This window comes from Haliotis rubra, unplaced genomic scaffold (genome assembly GCF_003918875.1).
Source record: "Haliotis rubra isolate DU_JTF1 unplaced genomic scaffold, ASM391887v1 Scf377, whole genome shotgun sequence".
Classification (NCBI taxonomy): Eukaryota; Metazoa; Mollusca; class Gastropoda; order Lepetellida; family Haliotidae; genus Haliotis; species Haliotis rubra.
The window spans coordinates 583748-605890 of NW_025767054.1; the positions used below are offsets into that span (position 1 = coordinate 583748).

Below are 22143 nucleotides of genomic sequence, written 5' to 3' on the forward strand. Positions count from 1 at the left end.
GAATATTTCACTCATATGACGACGTACATGCATGCATGTGTATGTGTATGTGCGGCTGCTTGTACTAGCCCAGACTTAAGCTGGTCCTTATTGTACCCATTAATGCCGAATTAGTACCAAATTTTAACCTCTTTTGGTATGACGTGGTCGGGGATCGAACCCGCGACCTTCCACTCTCCGGGTGGACGCTCAAACCACTACACCACGGAGGCGGTTGTGTGTTTTAAGAGGTGACAAAATGAATCGGTTAGTCAGGCCCAGTGGCTTGGTTGAGAGAGTGTATGTGTGAAGCTGTCTGTGAATAGATCATATACAGGTCTGTGATACTGCTAGATTATTATTGACTTTGGTTATGAATAAAGAAATAAATCAGACGTTTAGTAGGCAACAATTACATTGAAACGTATATGGATTGTGTATCAGTTTTGACTGGTTGTAACAGCACTTTGACCTTGTTTTCTAGCATCTCCTCTGCAGCAGCATCTAGAACAGAGACTCCAGCAGCATGAGGTGGAGATGAAAGCCATGGAAGAGGAGAAGCTGGACTTGGAGTCCAGTCTGGAGGAGCTGGACCAGCAACATCAGCAAGCCATGGACAAACTCATCAGTATTCGGGACGACCTCTCCAAACAGGTGGACACACTAAACACTAGTCTTTCAGAGAAGGATACAGAGATAGCACAACTCAGTGAAGAACTGGATCAGTCCCGGGCTCAGATTGAAAAGGTTGCTTCATCATCACAGGACCAGACTGATGCTGCTGAAGGTTTGGATGAGGGCCTGGTCGAGGAGCTCCGGTCCAAGCTGGAGAAGATGGAGTCGGATAAAGAAAAGGAGATTCAAGATTTGAAGGAAAAGTGTCAGAATGCTGCAGTGGCAGTTAATGATCTGCATATGGACAAGCGTGAGCTTCAGGAGCAGCTGGGAAAAGTGAAACAGGAGATTACAGGGAAGGTGTCCAAGTTGAAGGAGATGAGAGAGGATCACACCCGCCTGGTGGAGGAGAATAAGGACCTCAGGGAGAGGTTGCAGGAAGCAGAGGACGAGATTGAGGACTGGCAGGAGAGGAACGAACAAACTCAGGTACTCCAGAAGGAGGCTGGGAATAAAGAGATTGAGGAACTGGGAAATGAAAACTCTGAACTGAAATCAAAACTTGAGGAGTATTTTACAGCCTATGAGCATGAAAAGACTAGAATTTCTCAGCTTTTGGCTGAGAATCAGAGATTGTCTGCTCAAACTGAACAGTTTGAAGTTCAAAAGAAAGAAAGTATGCGCCAGGCATCTCAAGCTCTGCATGACAGAATATCAGTGTTGGAGACTCAGTTTGATGCTGTGACTTTAGACAAGGTAAATCTTGAGAAGGAGATAAGTCAGTTGGAGGACAAACTTCATTCTCAGACAAAACATTATGAGCATTACATCCAGGAACTGCAGAACAGCCAAGACAAAGATGCCTCAGCTTTACAGCAAGATCATCAGGCCATGATGCAGACTTGTCATGAGAAGGAGCTTGCAATCAGTGAACTGCAGTCTCAGATTAACTCTTTACAATCAGAACTGGAAATGACTAAGGACACAATGCACACCTCTGTCGATAGTCATGAGCAGCTGACTTCTATTTTGAAAGAGAAAGATGATGAAATTTCTTCACTGAAGTCAGCAAATATTGAGTTAAATTCTAAATATGAGGAGTTGTGTGCTCATCTGAAGGAACAGGAAGTGCTCATGGAGAGTATGAAGGGTATGGAGAAACTCCTCGCTGCTTCGAAGGAGGAGATTCAGAGATTAAGAACAGAAATTGAGGTGAATAAGATGAACATGGAACAGCAGAAGCCTGATGACATGGATCAGCTGAAGACACTGGAGATTATCACTGAGCTGGAGAAAGAGCTTGCTTCATGTAAAGACAAAATATCTCAGTTAGAGGAAACTGTCTATGCTCAGGAGTCATTGATCAATGATCACAAGGCAGGAATTACTCAGTTAAATGAAAAACATGAATTGCATATTAGGGAAATTGAAGAAGAAAGAACAAAGCTTGCTAGACAGGATGATTTAATTTTGATTCTACAAGAGAAATCTTCAGAAAAGGAAGAAGAAATAGCAGATTTGAAAAACAAGTTGACAAGAGCCTCATCCCTAGTGGATGCTAATAAGCTGCAGTTGTTCAGTGAAGAAGATGTTTCTCAATGTCACCCTGTCCTCCCTGCTCTTGAATACCCAGAGAAGGCAGCAATAGAATACACTCCACCATCAAGGAAGATGGATAAACAAGAAAGTTTAGATAAGGATGATTTTGATCATGACACATCCGACAAGATTGAGATGATTTCAAAGGATATTGGTGAACTTCAGCTCCGTCTGCAAGAGAAGGATCTAGTGATTCAAGAACTTCAGAGCAATAATGCCTCATTACTGACGATGCTGGAGGCCAAGTCCCTTACATCGCATGGGGATAAAACGTTGGTCAGTGTGCATAAGCTGGAAAATGAGGTCAAGGCTCTGAAGATGGAGCGAGAACAGATTATGGCAGTGATGACTGAGAAATCCCGAGAGTCAAGTTCACTGAAAGCTGAGGTGCATCGGTTGATGAGTGTCGTGTCTGCGGAGAGGAGCGCCCTGAACAAGCTGCAGGAGGATAACAACCAGCTTCAGAACAGGGAGAATCCTGTTGATGACATGCAGAGGGAGGCATTGCAGAACTTGTCTCGTCTCGTTCGTGATCGGGAATTAGAGATTGAGGCACTGAAACAGAAAAATGACACACTCCTGGCTGTGCTACAAGACTCTTCTCAGGAAACACAAGGGTCACAGATCAATTCTCTCCTCCAGGACAAAGATAACCTAAGCAAACAGGTGATGACTTTTCAGGCTGAGCGAGAACAGATGATCACCTACCTCAACCAAAAACATCAGGAGAGTGTGACGTATCATAATGAAATTCAGAGACTCACTGCATTGGTGTCCACGCAGACCGAACAGTTTGAAACTCTAAATCGCAACTATACTAATCTAGTTCCTCAGTTTGAAGATAAAACACAGACTCTTCTTAAAACACAAAATGAACTTTTAAATTATAAACAGAAATATAATGAATTAGAAATTAAATATGGGGAGTTGTTAGGAAGATCCAACATGAGTGAAACTGTTGACATGGCAACATATAATACCAAGGAGGTTGAGCTCCAGAAAAGTCAGGACAGGATATCAGAATTGCAACAGGAAGTTAATGATCGGGATCAGAAGATTCAGGGATTGTCTTCGAAGATTCATGAATTGGAAAGTGTTGTGTCAAGTAAAGAAGCTGAGAGGACTAGTTTTAAAAAGCAAGCTGATAATTTAACATTTCAGCTTCATGGCTTGCAAACAGAGCTCCATGACTTCAAAACTGAAAGGGTATCCACACAACAGAAATCCTCTGAAATAGATTCAGAACTGCAGGTTTTGAAAGATTCCAATAATCAGTTGACATTGTCTCTGAGAGAGAAGGAGTTTGAGTTAACGAGCCTGCGAGAGAAGACGGGGACGTTGACGACACTACTACAGCAGCAGCAGGGTGAGAAGGGGCAGGTTGACCACCTTGTCCAGGAGAACGCCTCGCTACATCAGCAGACAGTTCAGTACCAGCAGGAGAGGGACCAGGCCATCATGGCTTTCCAGCAGAAACACTCTGATGTGGAGGAGCTCAATAAAGAGGTGAGACCTTGGCATAGAAACGATTGAGTGAATTGGGTTCAAAACTGTTATAAACAGAGTTTACTGTTATTAACAGTATTCATGTCAGTAAAATCCTTGAGCACAGAGTGACACATCATGGCTTTCCAGAGTTTAATGTGTGATTACAGTACAGAGTTTAATGTGTGATTACAGTACAGGGTGATTCATGTCGTAAAATCCTTGAGCACAGATATGGTGCTGACTAACCAAGAAACATCGAACACTCAATGATAGGATTCTGGCATGACCAAAGGGCGTAACTCTGTATAGCCAATCTGTGTAAGACAATCTAAAAATAAGATTGGACTTCCTGGAGAATAGCAAGGAGATACTGAATGTACCCAAGGTACATGAAGTATTTTATGTATTTCATCATTTTCACATAGTTATTTTGATGTATTAGCCTAATTATGTTTCAGAAATATATTTTGGAGATACGTGAAATAGATTTGCAAGAGAGTTCTAATAGCCTGTATATCTGTATTGCAGATCACCCGTCTGAAAGAGAAAGAAATGAAACTGAGTCGGGAACTGGAGAGACTGAGGCAGCACTTGCTTCAGGTAAACCTTCAGGGCACACAGGGGGCACTGTTGGCAATGCTAAGATTAATTCCACATCGGTAAAATGTCTGAAGCCCATTCAGCATGTCATACTCACTGTATATAATGTCAAGCTAAATATACTACACAAAAACGATAAATACCTTGGATTTCATATTAGTATAGGCAATATGTCATGGCTGAAGTGATTACCTATTAATAGGAAAGAATCAGGTGGACCTAAACTTTTTGTTGAGTAGTATGTCATCACATCTACACTTGGTTGTTGAAAGTTGGGTCAAAGATGTATTAATCGGATATGGTATGTATTGCAGATTGAGGAGGGCTACACTGGGGAAGCTCTGGAAGCCGAGGAGAGAGAGAAGGAGTTGAGGAACAGGCTTGCTGTGGCTGAGGAGAAGATCCTATCATCCAGCTCTGCAGTGCAGAGTGCCAGGTGAGACATTTCTATAGACACACATACACATGTACTTAGTCATACCTGGAATCACTAATGGCTTTGTACTAAGTCACACGCTATCTGTGATGGTTGTGCAATAACTAAAGGAATAATTTGTTCAGACCAGGAAGCTTGGTTGATTACTTGTTACTGCACGCCAACATCTAGTGTTCATTATGTCAGCCATTGGTTTGTCTGGTTCAGACTTGATTATTTACAGGCCAACATCACAGAGCTGTTATCAAGCTGAGTGCAGCGTCAACAACAGAAACTATAATTTGAGATTTGACAACAAATATTGACAGATGAAGGTGACCATTGACTTGCCTTCTTGACTATATGAATCTACCATCTTGTCCTTCTTTAGCCAAGCAGCCATTGAGCAGGTGGAGACGTTGCAGCATCAGCTGCAAGGGGTGACCAGTCAACGGGACGCAGCCTACATGCAGATGACGGCCATGCAGGATCAGTGCCAGCAGTATGCTGCCTCTCTCGCCAACCTCCAGATGGTGCTTGAACAGTTCCAGCAGGGTAGGTAGCTCTCCCATCACAGGGTGGGTAGCTCTGCCATCACAGGGTGGGTAGCTCTGCCATCACAGGGTGGGTAGCTCTGCCATCACAGGGTGGGTAGCTCTGCCATCACAGGGTGGGTAGCTCTGCCATCACAGGGTGGGTAGCTCTCCCATCACAGGGTGGGTAGCTCTCCCATCACAGGGTGGGTAGCTCTCCCATCACAGGGTGGGTAGCTCTGCCATCACAGGGTGGGTAGCTCTGCCATCACAGGGTGGGTAGCTCTGCCATCACAGGGTGGGTAGCTCTCCCATCACAGGGTGGGTAGCTCTCCCATCACAGGGTGGGTAGCTCTGCCATCACAGGGTGGGTAGCTCTCCCATCACAGGGTGGGTAGCTCTCCCATCACAGGGTGGGTAGCTCTCCCATCACAGGGTGGGTAGCTCTCCCATCACAGGGTGGGTAGCTCTGCCATCACAGGGTGGGTAGCTCTGCCTCACAGGATGGGTAGCTCTCCCATCACAGGGTGGGTAGCTCTCCCATCACAGGGTGGGTAGCTCTCCCATCACAGGGTGGGTAGCTCTCCCATCACAGAGGGTAGCTCTGCCATCACAGGGTGGGTAGCTCTGCCATCACAGGGGTGGGTAGCTCTGCCATCCCACAGGGTGGGTGGCTCTCCCATCACAGGGTGGGTAGCTCTGCTCCCTCACAGGGTGGGTAGCTCTCCCATCACAGGGTGGGTGGCTCTCCCATCACAGGGTGGGTAGCTCTCCCATCACAGGATAGGTAGCTCTCCCATCACAGGGTGGGTACCTCTGCTCTCACAGGGTGGGTAGCTCTCCCATCACAGGCCGGGTAGCTCTGCCATTACAGGGTGGGTAGCTCACCCATCACAGGGTGGGTAGCTCACCCATCACAGGGCGGGTAGCTCTGCCATCACAGGGTGGGTAGCTCTGCCATCACAGGGCAGGTAGCTCTCCCATCACAGGGCGGGTAGCTCTCCCATCACAGGGTGGGTAGCTCTGCCATCACAGGGTGGTTTCTTGGCAGCAGGTTGGTAAAGGGCAGTATTGAGCGTCATGTTATAATACATGTCAATACCATAGTGTTTGATATTGTTTTGAATAATGTGGCACATGTACATGACATTTAGATATGCTTGTTGCAGACAAAGATGCTCAGATTTCTGCCGACACTGAGAGGTACCAAGATGAGATAAAGATCCTGAAAGACAAGATGAACACACTACAGAGAACACTTGACACTACACAGGTATGTGGTTCTCAGTCTTCTTGTCTTTTTCCTATAATGTATAACTCAAGCTACCTCACACCAATCTAGTGATTAATGCTAGAGTCCAACATCACACTGGCTGTCAGCCAGATCGCTGATCCTTTCCACCCAAACAAGTTGGTTGCTTCTTGCAAGGTACACCACTTACACCATATGATCTTTGGACCAGTTCTACTCTAGAACTCTGATGATGGACTTCACTTGCAGAAGATAGATGTGATTCTAGAAATGGTGACACAGCACACTTTTTCTTTTTTTACCCAGAGTGGTATAATATCAATGAAAACACTCCAATCTGCCTCCATACAGTAAATCAAAACTTAGTCAACTTTGTCCCAACAAACAATGTTCTCGCTTCTCATGTACTATTTGCCTTACAACTATTACAGAGTGAGCTAGAGGAGGCATCAGATGGACTGGAGGCAGCATCTCGTCTGAGTGAACAGCTGGACAAGAAGGAGGAGGCTGTAGCTGCATTGAAGGAGGAAGGTAGGTGTTTGATGTTCTCTCCAGTTTCTGGTGGCTCTAACCTCTCCTTATCTCTAACATCAACTGTGCTCCTTCACTAACCATGGCACTTCTGTCAGAAGGGCTGTTCAACGTCGGAATTTACAAAAATCTGTTTAAAATATTTGTGAAATTATACAGGCATAAGTTTTGATATGAAATAAGTTTAAAAAAAATCTTTTTAGGTAAATAATGTGTAACTAATATTTAAAAGTGAAGGAAAATAAAATAAATGTAATTTTCAACAAGACGCAATGACAAGAAACATTTTGGCTTGATCCTTAAAGGGATCATAACGCTAAAGTGATTTTAACACCCATACTTTAACTTCACTATTGAAGAATAGATTCTTTGACTTTATCCCTTTATAATGAGATATGCATAACATTTCCCAATCAGTTGTGGCAGCAACAGTATAGTGTTGTGAGTCTGTTGTTACTGAATGAGCACTGTATATAAAAACACTAAAGATGAGTGTTACGTGTTATATTGACCGGATACTGCATGGATATATCGTGTATGTGACCCTGCATGAGCTGAGCACTGGGTGCAATAACATCAACTAGCATGGGGGCTACACATCTGAAAGTTCAAGGTACTGGCTTAGATCATGACACTAACACTGACACTAAAGCTGAACTGGGTGTTCAACCATTGGATTCAAGGAGCTGATGTTTCTTGTTGATGAAATCGAAGCTTCCAGCATCCCGTCTTTTTGGATTTTTGTCCCTCGGGAGTCTATTTAATCTCAGCTGGTAATTCCGAGTCTCTCGTTTCTCGAGAGCCTGGCTGAGGTGGGATAGATATCCTGGCTTCACAACATTTAATTGCTTTACTCACTTGTTTCATTCCTCTCTCATTATTTTCTTACGCTCATTTTTTCAACCTTTTTTGAGTTGCTAACTGCCCTGTTTGGTGCTTCCTGTGTGACAGAGCTATTTTAGATTTGCTTCTCACAAAGTTGTTTGGCTTTAACTTTTTGAAATTGCACACAGCAGTGTTTTCTTTTTTCAATTTTTAAATCAAGATTTGCTTGCTTTGAGTGTGCACAGAAAATTTTGCAATTTCTGGGTTTGGGGTGATTCCGTCAAATTTTTTAGTATTTCTTGGAGAAGATTACAGATTTTGCCTTTATAAGCCTGGTTTCTTAATATCAGCTGGTAATCCTGAGAGATTGACGCCTCAGGATGCTGACTGATATATGGCAAACGGGTACTTGTATTCCTCGTCACAACGGGCAGATAGCGCCTCTACGTATCATCTCTCATTGAATGTCTATCATTGTTCATCCATTGTTCAGTTGTTAATCAAAAGTAGTGTCTTGCAGCATTTATGTTTTATTAGGCAAACATCACATTCGATCTTGTAGGCTTATATTGGACATTGATTTGAAATATGATTTTGATATATAATCTAAATTATTGAAATTTCTAAAACAAAATCTGTAGGAACTTTGGCCCAGTAGACAAAAATTGTGCATGTTTTATGCTCGAATGAAAGGGCTTGCATGTGTTGATGTTTGTCTAATCTCAGCTGGTAATTCTGAGTAAAAAGAAGGCCTCAAGTTACTAGCCGAGATTACATAAATATCTTACCGATCGGCATGGACTAACCTATCCTAACAACTGACCAATCAGCATGGCCGAGACAATATGTTGCAGTCCTGTGGAGGGAACCATCTGGCAGAGACGCATGTTGTCATTGGTTGGTGTAAAATAGCATGGCTGATTGACCAGGGTTTTGGAACAGCATGTATTTCTTTGTCTGTATTGTACTTGTATTTGTGTAAAGTAGAAATTTGGGAGCTTGACCTTTGTCCATGCTCTGAACTGAATATCATTACAAGACTGCATGAGAAATGGAGTGAGTTAGGACATGAGAGATTTCTTCCCTGGTTGTCCACAACATGCATGAACGTTCTGTTGTAAGTATGTTTTCAAATGTGTGGTGCTTGGTGGCTGGTTACACTAACACGGTTAGCCTAACAGGTTACTGTAGTGCCCAACTAACAGATATGTACCTGCTGTAAACACTTGTAACAAAGTATCTATATGTGTAAACATTTAGACAGCTATTGTATAACAGATGTTTCAGTGAACCAGGAGCGATAACACATATATCATCCTGTGTAGGTATGTTGATACTGATTATAACAGTATTTGTAGTAATATATCACCAATGGAATTATTTCAGTAATTTGGATGGAGATGGCCATAATTTAATTAGAGAATATATTACCTAGGTGTTAATATGGATTTGATTGTAAAATGTGAGGATAGACATATGTGGTAAAACTGTGAATGTTCATGATGTAAAATTGGTATTGTCTTCATATGCTTGTTAGAACCATCCCTGAAGTCTCGACTCTCTGTATACACCATAGTCAGTGCAGTAGAGGAACATTTGATTGTTCCAGTCTAACACTAGCACCTCTCCAGTGTAGCCACTGGCCACCGACACAGCTTATCACGGCAAGTCAAGATGGCCGCCGCCGCTGCTGCCACAGTGTGTTGTCTGGCCTGATCACCGCATGAGCTAAGTTGGATGTACAAACCATGAGTATTACATCAGGTACTGAAGGGATGAGTGTCAGTACCTATTGTGATATTCGTAGTTTGTATGTCAACAGCAGCAGCAGCACCGTGTTCACATTGTGTAGATGTAGTTGTTCTACTCAGCATGGAGACTTACCTCCCTTTGGCGATCAGAGGATCCTGGTTGTTCAGTGCCTGCCTGCCTGCCTTCTCCCTACCCTAGCCCACCAGATGATCCTTGGTTGGCTAATTTTTTGCCTTCTGTCTTTCATTGCTTGTTTTCTCACCGTTTGTTATGTAAATCATTTGTATGTTTCAATTCTTTTGTTATTGCTGATATCCTTATGTAAAGCACATTACTGAATAATTTTGCTACTGAATAATAATGCGTAAGTTTATTCATCATAGACGATTCATTGAGCTGTTATTGTAGTAAGGTGCTGACACAGCACTTCTTATTTACAGTCCTGCTACGAGAGAAGTCTCTAAAGGCAGCAGAGGAGGAAATCAGGAAGCTGACAACAAGTACAGAGGCCAAGGTGGACAAGTGAGTAGTCAGAAATAGTCAGTCCCTTAGATGTAAACCTATGATCACAATTTTAAATTAAGGATTCACCATTATTATATTTAGTGCTAAATTGGCCTTTGACCTATATCAAGCAAGCACACCATGTTGTAGCTAAAATATTGTTGAAAGCAGGATAAACCCAATACACTCATCCATCCATCAGACATACTCACTCACACAGAGGAATTGTTGGTATTTATCTTGTCTGCTACTGTGCTGTGCAGAGTTACTTCCCTTGTGGGTTCAATCCTAGTTCTTCCTCATGATGTCTGTCACCGACATACCCCTGCTTGTTGGCTTCTGCAAAGTGTTAAATGTCAGAGACCAGCATCACTTCAGGCATTCCGCACAAATAAAGTATTAAACCCAACTCCTCACTCATCCTGTTTGTTTTGTGGTCAGGTTGTTGATGAAGAACATGCTGATAGGCTATTTCCAAACACCATCTAATCAACGCAATGAGGTCATTCACATGATGGGTGGGGTCCTCAACTTCCAGCACGATGACTATGCGAAGGTAAGAAGACAGTTAACAAAAGTTGAAGACAATGCAGAACTACTTCGAACCGATTTCTATGGTACAGGTCTAAAGAAACTTGTTTTATGCAGAAATCATTCCCTGTCAAGGCACTGTCAAACTTCCTTCTAAAATGTGCCATATGCAGCCTAATGAACACCTCACTGGAAAAGTTCTCCCAATCCGGGACAGTTTAGGGACCTGTCATAGATTAAGTGTTCATGTAGAGGAACATGTCATTTATTAAGGGTCTGTGTAGAGGGACTGGTCATATATGAAGTGTGTTGTGATGTCTGAGGGTTTTGAAAATAATTACCCTACCCAATTGCTTGTATGAATGACCCTCCCCTATGTCTTTACACATTTTTTACATGATCCTCCTAAAATTAATGATTTTGTATTCATGAAGGTTGAGTTAATAATGCTGAATACCCACATTCCTATTTAACATGTACAGTATTGTTTATTTGTCAAGTGAAAATTCATATGGTATCACGGGCTGGGGGAGGGCCTTAGAGAAGGTCATAATAAAATACACACATATTGATCTGATTGTATGGAATAAATTGTAAGTGTTGACCCTCTCTTCCATAGATTGATCTGAATCGGTCCAGCTGGGTAGCAGGATTCCTCCGATTTGGGTCTCCTCGGTCAGGCCCCACCCCACCAACAACACCTGTAACGTGGAGGCAGGAAGGCACCTTCACTGGACCAGGTGAGCTATTAGTTGTTCTTGAAGGACTTGTGGTTGGAGCGATAACAAATGGGCATCTCACTGGTTGAAGTAGTAAACTGTCCTGCAGAACTGAACTGTTAGAGTAGCCAAGTGGTTGAGGTGTTCTCTCATCACAAGAAGGACACTGGTTTAATTCTACTCAAGTACAATTGTTTGGTTTTCCTTGATGATATATTGCTGAAGTATTGCTAAAAGCTGATCTCATTCAAGTTTGTGTGAAGCCCATTTCTGGTGTCCTTCTGCCGTGATATTGCTGGAATATTGCTAATAGCGGCGTAAAATTCAACTCACTCACTCATTCAAGTTTATAGAAGGTACCTGTTGTTTTTCTTATGAGGGTCATAGTATTAAAAAGGTATTGATAAATGATGGCAGTTTGTGTCAAGATCCTAAGTCTCATCATTGTCCTGGTGTTATAGAAACATGGCTGAAAGATTGACTGCAAAATTCAAAGTATTTTGTAGACATGTATGAACAGAAAGAGGATGTTGTATTATTTGAAAATAATTTCATTTCATTTTTGTAATGTCATTTTCAGTCTTTCTCCCAGCTGTTTGTCAAGTTCCTTGAGAAAGAATCATCTCCTCCTCCGCCCCCAGTCCGGATGCCAGCCGAGAAGATGGCCCAGGAGGTTACAGACAAACACAAGGAGGGCCAGAAGCCAGTGTTCAACCCGTTCACCCGCCCCCAGACATGTGTCCATGCCCTTGCATGTTGGGGAGCAGACGGCTACCACCAAACCCCACATCCTAATGGCGTCCATGTCTCCCGTCACACAGACCAATCCACTCATCGCACCCATGTCAGGTGACGCGCTCAGTCAGGGCGGATCTGGCAGGTCCACACCACAGAACTCCAGTGCAATTCTTAAAGATGTTCTTGGCTCAAGATGATAATAGATTAGTTAGTGTATTGTTCATATACTACTCAACAAAAGTTAAGGACCACCAGGTTCTCTCATTTTACTTTAGTTTATCGGAAAGAATCAGCTGATCCGTACCTTCTTTTGAGTAGTAAAAGTGATGAGTCATGGGATGTCAACTAAGAGAAACAGACTTTCAACCACATAAGACTAATCTTTTACCTGTACCATTATGACAGGAAAACAGCATTTTGCTATTTCAATAACATTGCATTTTGTGTGAAAACCGACAAGCCTGGACCAAATGATGTCATATTATGTAACTTTAAATTATTAAAACATATCATAATCAGAGGAAGACCCAAAATCTTTTTAGTACACAATCTATACAGGACCAGGGGCCCGATTAACAAAGTGTTCGTAGTTCTACGTCATTCGTAAGCCTATGACAAACAAAAGTTACGATAGCTCGTAACATTACAAACGCTTTGTGGATCAGGACCCAGTTGGTGGTTGTAAACATTTGGTAAAAACATAAAAGCTGTTTGCTATTCAGTAGCAGTGTTGATGAATTTTGTATTAAAGTTTTGTTTAATGAAAATACTTTCTCTTAAAACTGATTATAATTTCATCAATGACTTCAGTTGATCGACATTTTTAGTCAGTCTGCATGATCCCAGTCGTGGTTCAATACTATGCAACATATGCAAGTTTTAAGTATCTGTTTTAGAATTTACAATTGTTAATGTTCACAGTATTTTATTAACTTAATATAGAGGGCTGTAGAGTTAAGCATTAAGTTTCAGTTATTGGCGTCAGCTAGGGTATGGAGGTGGGTAGTGGTTTCTTACTGTGGGATTGTAATATTGTCATGTACAGTGTAAGTTAATACTCTCATTGTAAGTATCCACTGAATCGTATGTATATATTGTACAAATCTAATATATGTCTGCAGCACTAGCCACCATAGATGGGTTGTCATTGTACAGGCGTTCACAGACTAATCAATTGGCATTCATTTACAAGATTCTTTTTGGTAACATTTCAGAGGGGTTCTGTTAAATATCACTGGATTTGTTTTCATAGACATAGTTATCATAACATTTTAGAGAGTAGGTGTAAATGAATTGCATGAAATTTGGGTACTAGTCACCAGGGCCTACAAGCACAAGTGATCCTTGCCCTGCAATCTGCTGTAAGTTTTTGTTATAACGCTTTCAGTGATAAGATCATTCTGTACAAGTGGGTCAAGAGAAGTTAACTGATTAAACTTGGTATGATTATGTGCGAGTCTTTCATTGCGGCATGGTGGTTTCCATAACGAGCATTAGATGCACTGACCTTACAACTTGTAATCAGTTGAGATTTCAAGTGATGTCATATGCTTGATTGGTGATGAAGAGGAAATAAACATATTTTCCTACAGTCATACTGACTCATTTTTCTATAATCCCTTTGGAGTGAGTGAGTATGGTCTTATTCCGCTTTCAGCAATATTCCAGCAATATCATGGTGGGGACACCAGAAATGGACTTCACACATTGTACCCATGTGGGGAATCAAACCCGGGTCTTCAGCGCGGCGAGGAAACGCTTTAGCCAAAGGCAACCCAACTAGCCCCCAGTGGTTATGGGTAACACAATTGTGTCCCTTAGTTGTGCCAGGAGCTGCTGTTAACGTTTTCCCACATTTAACCCACAAACTGTGATTTGATTTTTCAAAGCAGTCTCAATCCCAAATCGCTCACCACTTGTCTGAAACAGTCTTCAGAGATGTTGCATAAAATACAAAACAGACAATTTGATTTGAATTGTTTTAATTTCTATACATATATTTTCATGAAATGCCTTTTGTGACACTTGTATTCTCCTAGCCTGCTGGTTGTTGGCCAGGAGATCTAACACTGCTGATACAGTAACGCACTAGCGAGATCTCCATTTCTCCATACATTCACTAATACAGACATTTAGAGTCACACAAATGTAAGGCCTAAACATGGGTTTAAGTTAACACTAAATAAGCCAGACAGTAGGCACATTTTCATTGATGTAGTCACAACTTGGTTTAAAGATGGACCATTTGCGACACTTGATCAACATTAGAGTCCGGGAATATGAATATGAATCACAACATTTACATTCATATTTAAATCAACAGTGGTTCCTCACACTTTTTTCATAAATATTATGTAAATATATTTATTAACAGATTTATTTATCATAATAGGAATCATTTAAGCTGTGAATTCATTCTCATAACATTTGCAAAATATTGTCAAAAATATCAAAACTGTCTATGGAAAAACTGCATGACAACTTCCATAAAATCTAATCTGTCAGATCAAAACATTGAACACATTTTGTTTTGTTAAATGGAACAACACATTAAAGGCTCAGGCAATTCCACAAGTATCAATACATTTACATGTAACTAGATATTATCACCTCCAAAATACATAAACTCTTCCAATCCATTCAAAATTGTATTTTAAATATTTATTGCACTACAGTTGATATTCAGTCATGAGAATTCATAATCATTGCATCAGACTATCGATTCACAGACAGCAAGCACTGAATTATTGTGCATTTCTCCACATACACTTCCATGGTGAAGGAACGTAGTGTACACAATCCCGTGAAGTATTAATGTGTATCACCAATGTAAGTCATCAGGATTGCACAGATTACCCATGAGTAAAACAGTTATCAGCCACATGGAATGTTCATGCAGGGCTCCTTCTATGGAAAGACTTCCGCCCGTATCCCCCCTTATATTTAATTCTAGTCAAATCATATCACCTGAATTCCTCATCTGATAAGGATGAGTTTTGACATGTTTCTTTGATTGAATCTGAACGTACTGAAAGACATATCCAACTTCTGAAAATGCCTCTCAATGAAATTTATCCTCATCGTTAAAATATAGGGGGGATACGGGCGGAAGTCTTACCCCGTCTATAACAGAGGAAGTTGGCAGGATTACATCATCCTTAAGACAGGGATAGCAACAGGAAAATCTATTTTCAGCTGAAAACTTAATATTGTGTCGAATTGAGGGTTTCTCAATGGATTTAGACAATTCACAATTGAACAATTTGAAATAAAATCCGGGGATCAGTGGAAAATTGCCATCCCTGTTAAGATTACCATGATAGTTGACTGTAATCGTGGTCAATGAGAAGTTATAAGATACTATCTACTTATGTCTACGAACATTCAACACTGCTAAATCAGCTGTTTACAATATCCATCAATCAGATTCCAGAACTTTCTAAAGTGCCTCAGGGATGTTACTTCCCTACAAAGACAAACAACCACCTTCAGTCAGTCGCCATTACATTACTTCTACAGTGACCACACCTGGAAGTGATAACAGATACAAGGCTTCAACATTTAACATACTTCAATAATTTTGACACATATATTTGTGGTCTTGTTATATTTCATAATATCAACTAATTTATTCTAAGGTACTGTTCATAATTTATGGCTAGTGGGGTGGTAATGATTTTATGGAGAAGCATGTACAATGTGAATGACACCCCCTTCCCTAAAAGTTATGTACAAAGTAAGTGCCCCAAATATTTTAAGCATACTTTTTGAATATTTCTATGTACAAAATTGCTGACACCCTGCAAGTACATGTTTACAAAATTGATGACCCCCCTACCTCCCCAGAACAAAATGGGTGACCCCCTTAAAATCATCATCAACCTCCCCTAGCCATAAATTATGAAAAGTCCCTAACAAGAGTTAAGACAATGGCTTGCATGAGAAAACTCATGGTCTTTATTGCATCAATTACGACATGAAGGATGGATATCTGACAATTTTTTGTTTAACATTCCACATCAGATTGATACTGTAATAACTTCATAACTAACTAGTTTATAATGCTGAATAAGATTAGATAATCATCAAAATTATTGTCATCAAAATGGCTGTTCACAAAGATGGCAACTATTGAAATTACCCAATCACTGGCTGGTTCAACTGGAGCAAGGTAACATATTCGCTACAACTGCTTCCACGTTCACATACACTATTCACACTTTGCTTAGGATGAAATCATGGATTCAACAGAAAACTATGATGTGGGTTCAAAATTGGTTGAAACATCTAAGCTTATTATAAGCATGGATCCTAAGTTTCAGTATGTCATTTCATCTTGTGGAACCCATAACTGCTATTGATAGGTGTTGTGTACTTGTCAATGACTAGTTCCATGATTTGCAAAATGGTTGGTTGGTGCCATGAAAACCATTTGATGGTTACTCATGTATCAAGTGCATAAGACTAGATTAAAGTGACTGTTTGCATAAAGGGGGGTTACCATTTTATTATTTATCCAGTTTTAATGGATACAATATCAAATTATGAATCTACGTTAAGTAAAGTTGTGAATTTTTGTGATCCTTAGCAAAGTGTGAGTAGCATATACAAGGCAACCATCATATGACTGCAGGTGAAGTATTAAGTTAAAGTGTTAAGCCCATGAAAAGGAAAAAAATATACTACTCATAGAAGGGGTTAATATGTTCTCCATATAAACAGGACAAAATGCCAGACAAAAGCAAAACTTTACACATCATCAAAATGTAATTCTTACCAAATATTTAGGACATGTAGATTTAGTTCAGTCTGATATCAAACTAAGTATGGGTTCACAAGCTGCAGGACTTTTAAGTAGTCTTCTTGTTAGCAGGGAAGATGTGTATACCTATATGACTTTTATTACATCTGCCAAGGTCGCTCCAAAATGAAGCAGACGGCCATTGGAGGTATTCAGGAATTCAGCCAGAACAGTATCAGGCAAAAGGTTACCCTCAACAACAATCTGTTTGGGTTCTTTCAGACACATAATAGGAGGAAAAAGAGGATGTTCTCCCTTTGTGAAAGGACAACTCTATCTCTAACCCAATAACAGAGAAATAAACATAAAATTGTAGCAATCTGTCTCCATTTACACTGCACAAACAAGCAGCACAAGCGAAATCAGCATGAAACTGGAATTACTAATGCACACATAGATTTGGCACTTTGTAATATTCACAATAAATTACATATATACAAACAGTGTATATTACAAAGATATTATTTCACCATCCTTTCAACATGTTTAAATATACATTACTATTTGGAAAATTGCAACTGTAACATCAAGTCTAAAAATAAAACCTTCTAGGATTCTGATTAATTCATCCCATATTGCATACTATGGTCATGTTTCTAACACAATGTAATGCAACTCTCTTCATTAAACAATGACATTTCTTTACTAATATCTATGGTTTCTCAACATTATGATATATCCTCTGAATATATTCTGTACAAATGTAATGAACATCCTGATTACAATACATAGCATATCAGTGATATATATAGGAACTAATATGACCTCAGTGTAGGGCTGAGACAGCTCCAAATTTTCTACCCGGGTACCCCACCTCCTATTACCGCGGTACCCTACCCTACCCTACTCGGATACCCGTAGATATCAAATTCCTGACATCCAATTTGCAAGAAATGGCAATATATTCTTCAGCTCGGAGGCTAAATTTTTGAGTTTTTCAATATCTTTACCATGTAATTTATTCAAAAGAAATGACTGTAAATTATTTCTAAATCTTCAAAGACAATACAACCTTTTAATCATGAAAGAATAACATCTTACATTGTTTAATCTATTAGTCACATGATCATAATGGGTCCGGGTATTGAGACAGGTACCTGGGTCCTAGTCATTACCCACCCGTCCCGGGTATCCGGGTTACCCGTCCCAGCCGTACCTCAGTGTTACAACACAGTGTCTCTAAAATCTCTGAATATCATTTGTAAGTTAAACATAATGGGGTGGATTTATGGAAGTGAACTTCTGTATTATGAGGAACCTTTCAGAGTATATTCTTACTCCTTTTACTATGCCTCAAATCTTCAGCCTTACATTTTCTTTTTGCTTGTCTATGGATCCAACCTTAAAAAATCAGAGTAAGTGAGTGAGTTTAGCTTTACGCAGGTTTTTAGCAATATTCCAGCAATATCACGGTGGGCGACACCAGATATGGGCTTGACACATTGTGCCCATGAACACAGGTCTTCGGCGTGACAAGTGAACGCTTCAACCACTAGGCTACCACACTGCCCCGCGAAAAAAAATCATAACAGAATGACCGTTATTTGTATACTGCCAACAGAAAAAGCATGTTAATTATAAAAATCAGGTGATTTTATGTCTAAATCAGATTTTTTCCAAATATGAATTATTGTATACGATAAATATATAAAATGTTAAAGGTAGCCATCAAACCCTCATTCCAAACACTGCATAATATCAAACTGAGGCTTTCATTGACGTGCTACTTTTAGTTCTCTCAACTGATGGTTATAAGACCATTGTCTATTCTATATAGATAAACATGTATTGGGTCACATGTCATTCTAGGTCTTCCAGCCACTGCATGATGGCTTCCATCAGCTGTGCATGTCTGAAATGAAACATCCTATTACCATTGTTACTTTAATATGATAGAATTACTCCTGTTACCATAGGTCTGCAAAATACAATATTTATAGACAATCAAAGTCTGTGTCATCAATAACAGTAACTTTTTTACTGAAGCACACATGGTCATTTTGTCAACAGTCACCGTTGCCATGGCAGCAACATGGAAAACTGAATTTGAATCTCTTGAAACAAATGTGACATTTTTGGAACAAGCATTGAAAGTTTTATATTAAATGGTCCAGTGGTTTCTGAGGAGAAGACAATAATGCTGGACAAGCAGGCTGTGACAAGCTCACCTGACATTAAGTCACATGAACTAATAACAATGATTGAGACAGAGAATACTGAAATGGTTATTGCTCTCCTTTGTACAGCTGAATGTAGATCACAAAATAGAAATGGTTACAAGCTCTCTTGGAATACAAAAGGTATTTTCTGTCAAAAGTGTCCCTGTCAAACATGTTTACATTATCAACCAATCAGATCACAGATCTAAGCCCAGTGACAAAACGTACCGGTAATGATAATGTCATAGACTTTCTCCAACACAAACTACTCCAGATGAGCTCAATGACAAAATGATTGTGTATCGCTGACTAGATTTAACACTGCATGGAATGTCTTTTAGAAGTGAACAGAAGTTAAAAGTGAACTCTGTTCTTATATGTGCCAAGTCAGTCACACTTAGGGTTCTACCAATAAAAAGTGCTGCTTTCTAAAACTTATCTTTCGTTGTTTTTTTTCCAAACTTTTTATTTGTCAAGTTGCAATTTGATTTGTGCAAAAAATTTTTTGTTAAATCTAATTAAATAATAAATAAGGCTGTTACCACATTCTGAATGATTATTCTTCCATCTCGATGTTTGACAGAAGCACAAACATTTCTCATCTTCCTGGTCCGGACAACAGTATGTCCTCAAACAAACAGTATTTTACATCTCAAAGGCACAGAAATGAGTGAAATACCAAAATGTTTGAAACGACTTACAAATCAGCTCAATCATCTGGTATGAACCATAAGGCATACAACTTGATAGAAATGTATCCTGATGAGTGAGTGAGTGAGTGAGTTTAGTTTCACGCCGCTTTTAGCAATATTCCAGCAATATCACGGCGGAGGACACCAGAAATGGGCTTCACACATTGTACCCATGTGGGGAATCGAATCTGGGTCTTGGGTGTGACAGTCGAACGCTTTAACCACTAGGATACCCCATCGGCTTGTATCCTTAATGAGAATCTCAATAAACCGTTCAAACATTGAGGAAAACTTAAAGAGAGGCTTCTGTACCGTTCCTTTCTGGAAGTACTGGGGCCTGAAAAGAAGGGAGTGTGCAAATTTGGACAAGGGAGATAAGTAAGTCTTTTCACTTCCGTTCAGATGGATGAAAATAATGCAGAATGTTACAACCAGTTAATTATTTACATTTGTACATGTGTTTTCTTATGATCACAGTTATACTGTAAAATCTGGTACAGTTTAATATCCCATGTACAATTTTCAAAGAATGCTGCCAAACAAATACAAACAACCAGCTCTTAAAATATGTCCCTCATCCCTTGAACCATGTTTTTCTCGTTTATTCCTGTACCTTTAAGCACCAGTTTTCTGCAATGAAAACTGTCTTTCAAATATTTAACTTTATACAATAAGGAGTGTTAATTCAGAACATACAGAATATCTACTTGGAACATTTATGGAGGTTAAGATGAAAGTCAACTCACAACACCTTAACTTGATTGTCTGCACAATATAGTAGCATCATTTTCTTGAAAAACTTCAAATTCACTGGCCACCTGAAGATTTGAGACTAGCTAAACAAGGGATAAATGAGTCATAACAGTATACATGGTTATCGTTTATCAAATGTTAAAGGCTGTAAATATGATTTATGACTAATTCTAACTGAAACCAATATATTACCGAATATTACCAGTTAATCATATATTTCCCATAACAGTAAGGTTAAAGACTGAAAATAATTGCCATGGATAACAAAAGCAGTGTTGTATTTTTCAAGGTAGGAGGGCAAGATTATTAAGAAATTAATTACTAATTTATTACAGCCTTAGCTATTACAGGTAACTACAATACACATAGTCCATCCTGCACGTTTTCTGGTTGTAATTATCTACACAAAGAGGCTGCTGCTACTAGTTCTTAAACAAACAACAACCATAGCACTAAGGTATGCAAAACAAACACACAAACATCCAACACTTTCTTGCAATCAATATACAAACATCAAATAATACATACAAATAGTACAATGAGACTCCAAAATTGCAAGTAGTTTTTTTAGTTTCCTTGACAACCATGGAAACAAAATATTGCAAATGAAAAAATCCATGCTCGGCAATGATTAGTTGAACTGCTTTCAAAGGTTTTGCACTGACAATAACAGCATAGCATGAAATACACAACATGTTACAATGGTACCTCTGCAAGAACCTGACATTACCATTCTTCATAGTTCCACAAAGCAAAGTTACCATGGTTACTACTACAACTGTTGTAAGACAATGTTAATGTCTTGGTTTAAGTAAGGGAGTTACGACCGTCTTTGTGTTAAGATAGCTTTGTAGAACGAGGGCACTTCTAGCCTTTAACTATATCTGTGCCCTTTGACACTTATTTTACTGACACATCACTTGATGTAAGACTTGCGTAGTGATATCACATAATGTAGAGCCAGATCGAGGTGTATAAAGTCTGTATAACCTGCTGGTCTTGAAGAGACTTTATTGCATGTGTAATAGAAATAAGGTTATGAAATTTAATATTGTTAAAAAATGATAAAGAAACATTTGGAATATTTTGGTAACTGCTGCTTGTGTCTGCCAGGTATGGTGTTAAAGGGATCAGAGATTTTAAGTTGAGCAGTAGGCAGTGTATGATATAAGAACAAAACCCAGCCAGACATCAGGGCTGGTAACTTCAAAATGTTACCAGCCCAAAATGGATTTAACCAGACCAGACACCTAGATATGGTGAATTTACTCAGATGTATGGAATATCTAAAAGAAATTACCAGACCATCCTGCTGGCTGGCTGTAAATTTGGACCGCCCGTCAGAAATCTAGCCCATCTTGGGCGGTCGGATGGGCCTTATTTCATACACTGCAGGAGGGCAGTCGTAACTCATCATATCTATCCTGTGATAAAAAGGTATCTGAATAGTAACATTGCTCCCATTGCTGGCTAAGATGGCTTAGGGAGCAACCATTTAATTTTTTGTTGTTTGTTTTGTTTTTGGGGGTTGTCTAAAACAATAATCAGGCACCTATTTTACTGAAAAATAATTACACATGCCTCACATTGTAAACTAAATTGACATAGAGTGAAATAAAATCTACAAGATGCATTTCTGTATTTTGATTTATCTCAA

At 39.8% G+C, this 22143-nt stretch overlaps 1 protein-coding gene across 1 annotated transcript in view; it reads left to right on the forward strand.

The window, feature by feature from the left end:
• Positions 1-13676, forward strand: part of LOC124286169 (thyroid receptor-interacting protein 11-like) — a 47005-nt gene extending 33329 nt beyond the window's left edge. The window contains exons 16-25 of the mRNA XM_046722519.1: positions 464-3699; positions 4210-4281; positions 4596-4717; positions 5088-5251; positions 6399-6502; positions 6913-7012; positions 10030-10111; positions 10535-10649; positions 11244-11364; positions 11924-13676. Of these exons, the coding sequence (XP_046578475.1) occupies positions 464-3699; positions 4210-4281; positions 4596-4717; positions 5088-5251; positions 6399-6502; positions 6913-7012; positions 10030-10111; positions 10535-10649; positions 11244-11364; positions 11924-11955 (4148 nt within the window). The 3' untranslated portion in view covers positions 11956-13676. The remainder of the gene's footprint in view (positions 1-463; positions 3700-4209; positions 4282-4595; positions 4718-5087; positions 5252-6398; positions 6503-6912; positions 7013-10029; positions 10112-10534; positions 10650-11243; positions 11365-11923) is intronic.
• The last annotated feature ends 8467 nt before the right edge of the window (positions 13677-22143 follow it).